Below are 13426 nucleotides of genomic sequence, written 5' to 3'. Positions count from 1 at the left end.
TTCTTTTGGTGGTATTTGATCACCTTATTTTTTGCGCTATAAACAAAAGAATAGCAACAATTAAAAAAACACTTTTTTATTATTTGATTTAATAAATATCACAATTTTAAAAAAAAATATTTATTTTTGCTCAGGTTCGACCGATACATATTCTTCTACATATTTTTGGTAAAAAAAAATCACAATAAGCGTATATTGATTGGTTTGTGCAAAAGTTATAGCGTCTACAAAATAGGGGATAGATTTATAGCATTTTTTTTAATTGTGACCGTGACATTGCGGCGGACACTTTTGACACGTTTTTGGAACCATTCAAATTTATACAGCGATTAGTGCTATAAAACTGCACTGATTACTGTGTAAATGTGACTGGCAGGGAAGGGGTTAACACTAGGGGGCGCTGAAGGGGTTAATATGTTCCCTGGGAGTGATTCTTACTGTAGGGGGGAGGGGACTCGCAAGGAGAGGAGAGCGATGTGTGTTCCTCTGTACTGGGAACACACATCAGTCTCCTCACCTGACAGGAGGTGGATCTGTGTGTTTACACACACAGATCTACACTCCTGCCGTGATCGCCAGCAATCGGGGGTGCCCGGCGGACATCGCAGCCGCCGGGCACGCACACCGGGTCATGAGCGCGCGCCCTAGAAAAGACCACCTGGAGGGAGTGAGGGTTCCTGCCGGCGTCATCTTATTATGGCCCAGTAAGGAAGGGGTTAAGAACATGTAAAGATTATATTATACTGTATATACCTTCATAAGTATCTAGGTCTCTTAATGATGGTCTCGCTCTGGGAGGGGTAGGACATAGAAGCAGAATTCTGAGCCAATAAGGGCTGTACACAGAGTTCGCAGTCAACCCTTGTGTCTCCCCAATGGGGCATAGAATTTGTTATACAGATCGTTTCCCTGAACCATTTTCTATGGACATTGGCCCGGATTCACAAAGCACTTGCGCCGACGTATCTCCAGATACGCCGCGTAAGTGCAAATTCAGTGAGAAATTCAGACAAAGAAAAAAAATGTTTAGAAGGGAAATGGAAGGAAAAGGTAAGTGAACCAACAATGCAGTAGCTTAACCACTAGCCGACCGCGCACCGTCATTATACGGCGGCAGGTCGGCTCTCCTGGGCGAGAGCCCGTAGCTATACGGCGGCTCTTTGAGCCGCCACTAGGGGGCGCGTGCGCGCCGCCGGAGGCGCACGCGCGCGCCCCCGACTCCCGTGCGTGTGCCCGGCGGGCGCGATCGCCGCCGGGCACACGCGATCGCTCGTTACAGAGCGGGGACCGGGAGCTGTGTGTGTAAACACACAGCTCTCGGTCCTGTCAGCGGGGGAAATGCTGATCCTCTGTTCATACAATGTATGAACAGAGGATCAGTGTTTCCCCTAGTGAGGCCACCCCCCCCCCCACAGTAAGAACACACCCAGGCATACTTAACCCCTTCCCCGCCCCCTAGTGTTAACCCCTTCACTGCCAGTGGCATTTTTATAGTAATCCAATGCATTTTTATAGCACGGATCGCTATAAAAATGCCAATGGTCCCAAAAATGTGTCAAAAGTGTCCGAAGTGTCCGCCATAATGTCGCAGTACCGAAAAAAAAATCACTGATCGCCGCCATTACTAGTAAAAAAAATATATTAATAAAAATACCCCCTATTTTGTAAACGCTATAACTTTTGCGCAAACCAATCAATAAACGCTTATTGCGATTTTTTTTTTTACGAAAAATATGTAGACGAATACGTATCGGCCTAAACTGAGGAAAAAAAATGTTTTTTTATATATTTTTGGGGGATATTTATTATAGCAAAAAGTAAAAAATATTCATTTTTTTCAAAATTGGCGCTCTATTTTTGTTTATAGCGCAAAAAATAAAAACCGCAGAGGTGATCAAATACCACCAAAAGAAAGCTCTATTTGTGGGGAAAAAAGGACGCCAATTTTGTTTGGGAGCCACATCGCATGACCGCGCAATTGTCAGTTAAAGCGGCGCAGTCCCAAATCGCAAAAAGTCTTCTGGTCTTTGGGCAGCAATATGGTCCGGGGGTTAAGTGGTTAAAGGAACCTATTTAGAAAATAAAAAACAAACCTTTACAACCCCTTTAACCAGTCAGTGATCAGTTCCCAGTGTATGTACATTAACCTACCACTACCATCTAAATGTAGCTGAAATAGAAACTCATCAGACTAGGCAACATTTTTCCAATCTTTTATTCAATTTTGGTGAGCCTGAGTGAAATATAGTCTCAGTTTTCTGTCCTTAGCTGACAGGAGTGGCTCCCGGTGTGGTCTTCTGCCGCTGTAGCCCATCTGCTTCAAGGTTCGATGTGTTGTACCTTCAGAGGTGGTATTCTGCATACCTTGGCTGTAACGAGTTGTTATTTGAGTTACTGTTGCCTTTCTATCATCCTGAACCAGTCTGTTCATTCTCCTCTAACCTCAACAAGGCATTTTCCTCCACACAACTGTCGCTCACTGGATATTTTCTCTTTTTCAAACCGTTCTCTGTAAACCCAAGAGATGGTTGTGCATGAAAATCCCAGTAGATCAGCAGTTTTTGAAATACCGTATTTATCGGCGTATACCGCGCACTTTTTTGCCCTGAAAATCAGGGCAAAATTGTGGGTGCGCGATATACGCTGATACCCGCTTTCCCGCGCCGAGTTTGAATACTGCGCCGACATATACCGAGCGCAGTACACTCGTGTATAGTCGGGCAGTCTCGGCTACACTCGCGCTGACGTCCTGGACGTACAGGACGTCAGCGCGAGAGGAGCCGAGACTGGCCGACTATACACGAGTGTACTGCGCTCTGTATATGTCGGCGCAGTATTCAAACTCGGCGCGGGAAACGAGCGGGGAGGACGCAAGGACGCCGGACCCGACGAAGAGGACACCCGAAGCCGCAGACGGACGCCGGACCCGACGAGGCCGCCGATGGACGCCGTGCAAGACACCAAAACTGTAAGTCCAAAAAATATTTTTTCCACAGGAATTCGGGGCAACTTTAGGGGTGCGCGCTATACGCAGGAGCGCGCTATACCCCGATAAATACGGTACTCAGGCCAGCCTGTCTGTCACCAACAACCATGCCACGTTCAAAGTCACTTAAATCCCCTTTCTTCCCCATTCAGTTTGAACTTCAGCAAGTTGTCTTCATCACGTCTAGATACCTAAATGCATGGAGTTTCTGCCATGTGATTGGCTGACTAGCGATTTGTGTTGCCAAGCAATTGAGCAGGTGTACCTAATAAAGTGGCCGGTGAGTGTATATACATATGATATATGCTGGTCACAGGATTGAATGAAGAAATGTCAATGGTGGGGAAACTGGCACATTGGGCAACACTTCCTTCCTGCAGTGTGATGGTCAGACACGATGAGATCATACAGTACATGGGGAAATAAGAACCGGCAAACAGGACCATGTAAACTACATAGACTCATTCAGGAAATCAGTGAGAAGAGCAATAGTGATATGTAGACTGGAGATGCCACTAGCAACTGGGCCTCAGTTTAGTGTTTTCACATCAGTTAGGGGCATTTTTTCATTTCGCAAATGTGCCCATCCATTAACCAGGGCCGTCTTCATGTCACCATTGGCCCCTGGGGCCTCTAAAACTCTGGGGCCCCTACCAGCCTTCCCCAATTTGCGCACCTACTTTCAAGAATTTAAAGCAGGGGTTCACCCTAAAAAAAAATCTAACATTTCATGGAGCCGACCTATGAGACCGACAGTATGCTGTTTTTTTTTTTTTTCTTGCGTACATACCATTTTAGGGCTATTTTCACCCCCCCCCCGCGCGGGAGTGGGCGTTCCTAATCACAGGCTGTGATTGACGTGCTTCCGACCGGCGCATACTGCGCGTCCCGAGTTGCCGAAAGAAGCCGAACGTCGGTGTGCAGGCGCCGTATAGAGCACCGACGTTCGGCTTCTTTCGGCAAATCGTGACGCGCAGTATGCGCCGGTCGGAAGCACGTCAATCACAGCCTGTGATTAGGAACGCCCACTCCCGCGGGGAAGCCAGGGGTGAAAATAGCCCTAAAATGGTATATACGCAAGAAAGAAAAAAAAAACAACAGCATACTGTCGGTCTCATAGGTCGGCGCCATGCAATGTTAGATTTTTTTTTTTAGGGTGAACCCCTGCTTTAAATTCTTGAAAGTAGGTGCGCAAATTGGGTCCCCGGAAGCTTATCCTCGGAACGCACGGGGGGTGCGTTCCTTGGATAAGACTGACAGACTTCTCAGCCAATCAGGTTGGCCGGTTCTGGCTACCGGTAACCTGATTGGCTGAAGCGTCATTGAGGGTGGGAGAAGACATCGAGGGTCGAGGACGTGGATGGCTGACTCCAGTAAAGGTAGGTGCCAGGCGGGAGGGGGAAAGGGGCATTTTACAGGGCACAGCGGCAGAGAAGGGCACAGTGACATCAAGGGGCACAGTGGCGACATTGGGGACAATTGGCACAGTGGCGACAATTAAAGGGCACAGTGACATCAATGGGCACAGTGGGGACAATTGGCACAGCGGCATGAATGGGCACAGTGGCGACAATTAAAGGGCACAGTGGCGACAATTAAAGGGCACAGTGGTGACAATTGGCACAGTGGCGACAATTGATGGCACAGGGCTGTGTTTGATGGCATGGCACAGTGGTGCGAATTGGTGGCACAGTGACTGCGTTTGATGGCATGGCATAGTGACTGCATTTGGCATGGCACAGTGGTGCGAATTGATGGCACAGTGGCTGCGTTTGATGGCATGGCACAGTGGTGACAATTGATAGCACAGTGGCTGCGTTTGATGGCATGGCACAGTGGTGACAATTGATGGCACAGTGGCTGCGTTTGGCATGGCATAGTGACTGCATTTGATGGCATGGCACAGTGGTGCGAATTGATTGCACAGTGGCTGCGTTTGATGGCATGGAACAGTGGTGACAATTGATGGCACAGTGGCTGCATTTGATGGGCACAGTGAGGCTGCAATTTTTTTTCCGTTTGCGCTTCCCAAAAATTTTGAGGACCAGCCGCCACTGGTGTCACCTTTGAAGACCACCTTGGGCGTGGTGGCCCGTGACTCACTGTAATGTTGATCATCACGAATGACGAATGTTCCTCATATGGTCTTCTGCTCTGTAGAGTTATACAAGAAATGATTGCTATTAATGTAAACCCAAAAAATATTTTTAGGTTTTCTGACCCTTTAAATAGAGAAGATACAACACCATTCAAGAGATGAGGCTTCCCAATCTGGTCACCTCTCTGCATCTCCCTGCCTAGGCGTTCCCCTCCCCCAGTGTCGCTTGCTAACAGCTACAGGAAGATGAGACTTGGAACGGAAACCCACAGGGAGGGGAAGAAGCAACTGACACCTGCAGGGGAGCTACTAAGCTCAATGTTCACACCAAATACTAACATAGTGCTTTATAGAGAGATCGGGCTGAAGGGAAACCTTGCCAAGCTGCACACTTTTCCCACTGCACCTAGGCTGTCTCTCGAAACAGGTTCAGGACTCGCTGTTTTATGATTGGCTGACAATCAACACAGCCTATATAAAATGGTAACTCTGGCCATACATTTGCAGATTAGTAACGTGTCACCATGTAAAGTGTATGCAAATGTGTGACCTGAACTGCAAGCAGACATAAATGCAGCCTTGTAAAAAATGAACCACTTGTCCACCGAAGGACGTCATATGACGTCCTCGACTTTGTGCGGTGATATCTGAATGATGGGTGCAGCTATCGCCGATTCTGTGCACGATAAGAACGATCAAAGCGGCAGTTCCGCCGCTTGATCGTTCTTATAGGCAGCGGGAGGGGACATCCCCCCCCCCCTCCTGCCACCATCCGGTGCTTCTCCGGGCTCTCCCGTGCCATCAGGGGCCCGGAGAGCGAATCAGTCGGCGCTGCCTGGAAAGCATAGAGATGACTGGTGACCAGATGGTCACCAGTCATCTCTATGACCGTCAGCGGTCCGGGCGCGACGTTATGACGTCACGCCCGGTACCCTGAAGTCAACAAAGCCGCAATCGCGGCTGTCGGCATGTGACCGGTTATTTCTTTTTCACCGATTTCATGCTTGTAAGCCTGGAGGAGAGATGTGGGGTCTTATTGACCCCACATCTCTCCATAAAGAGGACCTGTCACACTGATTCCTATTACAAGGAATGTTTACATTCCTTGTAATAGGAATAAAAGTGATAAAAATAAAAGTGTAAAAAATAAAAATAAATGCAGCCTCACATGTGCCATGATTGCAGCCTCACATGTGCCATGATTGCAGCCTCACATGTGCCATGATTGCAGCCTCACATGTGCCATGATTGCAGCCTCACATGTGCCATGATTGCAGCCTTACATGTGCCATGATTGCAGCCTTACATGTGCCATGATTGCAGCCTTACCATTGCAATCAATGCAGCCTTACCATTGCAATTAATGCAGCCTCACATGTGCCATGAATGCAGCCTCACATGTGCCATCAGTGCAGCCTGAACGATGCCCATCTGCAGCCTCGGAGGGCAGAGGGAGGGGGGGGCCGGAAGAGTGCTAACCGATTGCAAACAGGAGAATCTCTTGTTTACCCTGTGGCCTCTTTTATACAAAGTCCCGCCTCCTATGATAGACAGTACAGTCGTCCAATGGCATCCCAGGAGACGGGACTTCCAATAGAGACGCTGCTGAGTAAACAGGAGATTCTCTTCATGTAATCTGATGGCGCTCGTCCTGCCCCCTCCAAGGCAGCGCCAATAAATACAGTATATATCTTTTGTGGCCCTGGGGGCCACAAACAATACATATATCCAAATACCCAGGGGGGCCATATTAAATCAACAGGGGGGCCGCATTTGGCCCCCGGGCCGGACTTTGGACATGCCTGTTCTATCCTGACAAGTGCTCCAGTCCCTGCTGCAGAGAAAACCCCCCATAACAGGATATTACCACCTCCATGCTTTACTGTAGGACTGGTGTTATTTAGATGGTGAGCTGTATTGGATTTCCCCCAGACATATTGTTTGATGTTGAGGCCAAATAATTACATTTTAGTCTCATCTGACCATAACATTTTTTTCCATGTGGCCTCAGAATCTTTAAGGTGATCAGATTGAAATATAATTATTTGGCCTCAACACCAAACGATATGTTTTCACAAAATGTGATTATTTTAAAGAGGGGGGGTGATTATTTTTTATGCCCTATGTGTATATGTATGTATGTATATGTATTATGTATGTATGTATATATGTATATATATCCACTCTATTACAGCAATATATAATGTACATTGTGTGTGTTTCTGTAATATAATTGTGCCAAATACCTTCGTTATAGCGCCTGTGGCCCGCCGGAGCTCTCTTCCCTGCAATTATATTACAGAAACACACACATTGTACATTTTATTCTATTGTAATAGAGTGGATTATAGGATTTTACAAGCATTTTAAACTAGGGCTTATTTTTGGGGTAGGGCTTATATTGCAGCCCTCCTGGAAAATAATTTTCGGGGGAAACACAATAGATATATATACAAGGTTACAAAAATATAGCGACTGTACAGTTTCAAGCATCCCTGCTCCTCTTGATAAAAAGCAGGGATGCTTAAAATTGTGCAGTCACTATACAGAGGGGAAAATAATAATTTGAACCCCTGCAGATTTTGTAAGTTTGCCCACTTACAAAGAAATGAAGGGTCTATCATTTTTACCAGAGGTGTATTTTAAATGATAGAGACAAAATATCAACCAAAAATCCCAAAAAACACATGATTCAAATGTTGCAGTTCAGTGAGTAAAATACGTATTTGATCCCCAAGCAAAACATGACTTGGTACTTGGTGGAGAAACCTTGTTGGCAAGCACAGAGATAAGATGTTTCTTGTAGTTGGTGATCAGGTTTGCACACATCTCAGGAGGGATTTTGGTCCACTTTTCTTTACAGATCTTCTCTAAATCCTTAGGGTTTCTTGGCTGTGGCTTGGCACCTTGAAGTTTCAGCTCCCTCCATACATTTTCTATAGGATTAAGTTCTGGACACTGGCTAGGCCACTCCATGACCTTAAAGCGGGGGTTCACCCTAAAAAAAATAATTCTAACATTACATTGAGCTCACTTCCAACATTGACAGTATGCTGATCTTTTTTTTTGCATATCGTTGTATCGTTTTTTTTTTTGCATACCGTTGTATCGTTATTTTCCCCCCCGGGTTCCGGGTGGTGAAATCCGCGGGAGTGGGCGTTCCTATGCACAGGTTGAGTGATTGACATATGACAAAAGCTTCCCCCCGGCGCATATGGCCGCGTCATGAGTTGCCGAAAGAAGCCGGACTGCGAGTCGGCTCTATACGGTGCCTGCGCACCGACACCGACGTTCGGCATCTCGTGACGCGCCTGTATGCGCCGGGGGGAAACTTTTGTCAAACGTCAATCACTTAGCCTGTGCATAGGAACGCCTACTCCCGCGGGATTCACTACCCGGAAGTCGGGGGGGGGGGGGGGAATAACGATACAACGCTATGTACGGCAAAAAAAAAAAAAAAAGATCAGCATACTGTCAATGTCGGAAGTGAGCTCAATGTAATGTTAGAATTTTTTTTTAGGGTGAACCCTGGCTTTAATGTGCTGCTTCTTGAGCCACTCCTTTGTTGCCTTGGCGGTATGTTTTGGGTCATTGAAGATGGGTCATGGTCATGGATGGGTGTTCCAGCATGACAATATTCTAGCTGAGAGAAGAAGGTTCTCATCCAAGATTTTACAAATACATGGTCCATCCATTGGCCCCTCAAGGTGGCAAAGTCGGCCTGTACCTTTAGCAGAGAAACGGCCCCAAAGCATATTGGGCCAGATTTAGGTACATTTACGGCGGCCTAACCTATCGCATTTACATTACACCGCCGCAAGTTTTACGGGCAAGTGCTTGATTCACAAAGCACTTGCCTGTAAAGTTACGGCGGCGTAGCGTAAATCCCTCCGGCGCAAGCCCGCCTAATTCAAATGATCCGGGTAGGGGGCGTGGATCATTTAAATTAGGAACGCGCCGAACGTACTGCGCATGCTCTGTTTTGAAATTTCCCGCTGTGCTTTGCGCGAAATGACGTCGCACCGACGTAATTTTTTGAACGTCGACGTGAGTTACGTCCTTTCCTATTCACGGACGACTTGCACAAAAAAAAAAAATCTAAATTCGACACGGGAACGACGGCTATACTTTAACATGGCAGGTCTAAATATAAGCCACAAAATAGCAGCTCTAACTATACGCCGGGAAAAGCCAACTAGCGACGACGTAAGAGAATGCGACGGCCGCGCGTACCTTCGTGAATCGCCGGAAAATGCTAATTAGCATACCCGACGCGGAAAACGCAAACTCCACCCAGCGGGCGCCGACGTATTACACCTATGATCCGAAGGCGTACGAAGCCGTACGCCTGTCGGATCAAAGCCAAAAGCCGTCGTATCTTGGTTTGAGGATTCAAACTAAAGATACGACGCGGCAAATTTGAAAGTACGCCGGTGTATCAGTAGATACTCCGGCGTACTTCTTCTGTGAATCTGGCCCAATGTTTTTACCTCCATGCTTGACTGTTCTTGGGGTCAGTCAGTATTTTTCTTCCTCCAAACAGGGCGAGTAGAGTTAATGGCGAAAGAGTTTAATGTTGGTCTCATCTGACCACAGCACTTTCACCCAATCCTTCTCTAAATCATTTAGATGTTCATTGACAAACATCAGACGGACCTGTACTTGTGCCTTTGTGAGCAGGAGGACCTTGTTGGCACTGCAGGATTGCAATCCATGGCGGCGTATTGTGTTACCAATGGTTTGTTTGGTCCCAACTGCTTTGAGACCATTCACAAGCTCCTCCCGTGTAGGTCTGGGCTGATCCCTCACTTTTCTCATGATCATCCTTACCTCATGAGGTGAAATTTTGCATTGAGCTCCAGACCGAGGGCAGTTGATGGTTATTTTTTTATTTCTTCCATTTGGCAATAATCGCTCCAACAGTTGTCTCCTCACCAAGCTTTTTGCTGATGGTCTTGTAGGTCTACAATCTTGTCCCTAACATCCTATGACAGCTCTTTGGTCTTACCCGTGATGGTGAGGTTTGAATGGAAGAAAGATTCTGTGGAGGTGTCTTTTATACGAGGAGTTGTTAGGAGCACTTACTGTGGGAGCCAGAATTATTGTTGGTTGGTAGAAGGATCAAATACTTATTTTATAACTCAATATATAAAATTTGTATCGTGTTTTATTGGTTCATATTCTGTCTCGATCATTTAAAATACGTTTATAACAACAATTATGATCCTTCATTTCACGGTAGGTGCATAAACTTTCAAAATCTGCAGGGGATCAAGAATTATTTCCCCCAACTGTATTTCTGTAACCTTGTGAAGATATCACGTTGAAGTAAAAGGAATTTGCATACTGGAGATGGTATGCCCTTTCCTTTGGTACATTATTGGTGGATTATTGGGGGCCCACTGCTGATCCAGCTTCATGTGTTGGATTTAGACACGGGGCAGGCGTGACTCATCCTTGATCTCAGTCTCATATATATATATATATATATATATATATATATATATAATCGTATTTTCCGGCGTATAAGACGACCCCCTACTTTTCCTGTTAAAATATAGGGTTTGGGCTATACTCGCCGTATAAGACTACCCCTCTTCCAACGTACACCAAATTATATATATATATATATATATATATATATATATATATATATATATATATATATATATATATATATATATATATATATATAAAAAAATTATCATTTTTTTTCTTTTTAATGTAATGGATTGCAAGAGTTCGGCTTTAAATATGAACATGTTCATGCTTTTTAGTCAGATACGCCCTATTTGATTGCCCCTCAGTGGCATTAGAGGCAACCTACAGACATTGGGGACATCAGAGGGTAGCATAATCCTAGATATACCTCTTCACATGCCTGACAAAAGGGGTCATGCGCGGCTCTGAAATGTTGCACTTGTCTCTGTGATGTGATCTCGCTGCAATAAAAGCCATGTAGATCCATGGTGTGCTGGCAAGTATGTACCCTTTTTAGATTTACCTATGGTTGCTTGGTCCTGGCAATGACGGGTATAAATTTGTCACCCTCTGTTTATTGTGGGATATTGAGGATTTGATCAACTGAACCTGTGATATAAGACCAGATCCTAAGGTGTCTGATGCTTCCCATCTATTACATTATCATGGACTCAAGAAATATACAAACATGGCAATGTAACAGTAGTTCTGTGGTTGGATTGCACAAATTTTCCAATTTCCATCTCATGGATGTAGCTAGCTGAAGAGGTTTTATGCAAAGGTTCTGTCTAGTGGTGCAACGAATCACAGTTGATCCGTGATCCGAACGGGTCACCCCCTTCGGATCGGCACACACTGTGATCCGCGGATTGCCGCGGCTCTGCGGCTTTCCTAATGTTATGGCCGCGGCTCCGGAGCTAGGCCGAAGCCGCGGCCTTTCCTAATGTTATGGCCGCAGCTCCGGAGCTAGGCCGAAGCCGCGGCCTTTCCTAACGTTATGGCCGTGGCTTTGGCCTAACTCCGGAGCCGCGGCCATAACCTTAGAAAAGGCCGCGGCTTCGGCCTAGCTCCGGAGCCGCGGCCATAACATTAGGAAAGGCCGCGGCTTCGGCCTAGCTCCCGATCCAACTTGGTACACCCGGCGGTGGCCCTCCTCCTCTGTTTACACCCACAGAGGAGGAGGAGCCCGCACTGGGACACACCGCTGGAAGTGTCTGTACTACCTGAGGGGGGGGTGTCTTACCTGAGGGGGGGGTGTCTTGCCTGAGGGGGGGGTGTCTGTCGGTACTACCTGGGGGGGTGGTGTCTGTACTGAGAGGAGGGGGGCATCTGCACTGATGCGGGTGTCTGCACCGAGGGGGTTCTTTACTGAGGGGGGGACACCATTTTTTTTTGCCCTGGGTGACACCAACCCTAGTGAAGCCACTGCAGTGGGGGGAGATGTGGATATTACAGTGGGGGGGGATATGGATATTACAATGGGGGGGGATATGGATATTACAGTGGGGGGGATGTGGATATTACAGTGGGGGAGAGATGTGGATATTACAGTGGGGGAGAATTTTTTTTTTTTGCCGATCCGAAAATGATCCGATCCGTGACTCCTGATTCGAGGAAAGATCCGAACCGTGAGTTTTTTGATCCGTTGCACCCCTAGTTTTGTCTGACACTGTTGTCTCTTTTCAGGAAGCTATGAATCTCCCTCCAGATAAGATCAGCGTTCTCCGGCAGTATGACCAAGACAAGAAATGGGAGCTGGTGTGTGATCAGGTAAGTGGGACGTCTGTGTAGACATTATGCTCCACTATGTTGTCTTCAGAGCTTCAGCAAGTGTATAGGTGTATGGCTCAACCCTTTGTGTTACCACCAGGGCTGTCTTAAAGGGGTAGTAAACCCTCATGTTTTTTTACCTCAATGCATCAAGGTGAAAAAACTTCTGGCAGTCACTGGCCCCCCCATTTAACATACCTGAGCCCCATATTTCCCTCAGCGGAGAAGCGCGGTCCTTCTCTGCACAGGGTCCTGGCTATTGATTGGATAGATTGATAGCAGCACAGCCTTTGGCTTCTGCTGCTGTCAATCAAATAAAATGACGTGGGCACCGGGAGGGGGGCGCGGCCGAGTCCAGCATTTGTGTCTATGGGCGCCGAATGCTGGACTCGGGAGCACGCCCGCAAGGTAACCCCCCGGAAGAGCGTTTCTCCTAGGGGGTTATCTGATGCGAGGAGGAGTTGCGAGAGCCGCCAGGGGACCCCAGAAGAGGACGAATGGGGCCACTCAAAACAAGCTGAACAGTGGAGGTAAGAAGGCTTACAATCACTTTAATGCTTGGGCACTTTCTAGGTGCATGGGGGCCGCACAGTACCGATCCTGACCTCCCTGGGGCCCTAAGCAAAATGACATGGCACATTAAAAATGAGAAGCGGGGGGGCGCTGATAGTGACATGTCACATTAAAGAAAAGTGAGAAGCGGGGGGGAGGAGGTGTTCTGCTGTCGGAAATTACATCTTACATTAAATTGAGAAGGCGGGGTGTTGCTGACTTCTTACCCATTCTCCAATGCAGCCAGCGAGTTGAGAAGCGGGGTGAGGGGGCGAAAATGACTTCTCACCAGGCGGGGATTTAGTAATTTGGGGGGCCCTTCGCAGCTTTGCGGGGCCCTAAGTGCCTTGCATAGTGAGACTATAGGGCGGATCAGCCCTGGGGCCCCATGATAATCTTGCATTACCTCATACTTGGCAACTGTCTTGGATTTGCTGGGATAGTCGCACTTTTTACTAGGCTTTTCCAATGATGTTTGTGTCCCGGGCAGCGTCCCAGAACCTGTACTATGCCCTCCTGATACCAGTATCTTGCCCTCC

General features: G+C 47.1%; 1 protein-coding gene across 1 annotated transcript in view; it reads left to right on the top strand.

Moving 5' to 3' along the window:
• FMNL1 (formin like 1) overlaps window positions 1-13426 on the top strand; it is an 88065-nt gene that overhangs the window by 18083 nt on the left and 56556 nt on the right. Inside the window, exon 2 of the mRNA XM_040331525.1 lies at window positions 12252-12335. Coding sequence (XP_040187459.1) covers window positions 12252-12335 — 84 coding nt within the window. The remainder of the gene's footprint in view (window positions 1-12251; window positions 12336-13426) is intronic.

This window comes from Rana temporaria, chromosome 12 (assembly GCF_905171775.1).
Source record: "Rana temporaria chromosome 12, aRanTem1.1, whole genome shotgun sequence".
NCBI lineage: Eukaryota > Metazoa > Chordata > Amphibia > Anura > Ranidae > Rana > Rana temporaria.
This window is presented reverse-complemented; position numbering and strand designations above follow the sequence as displayed.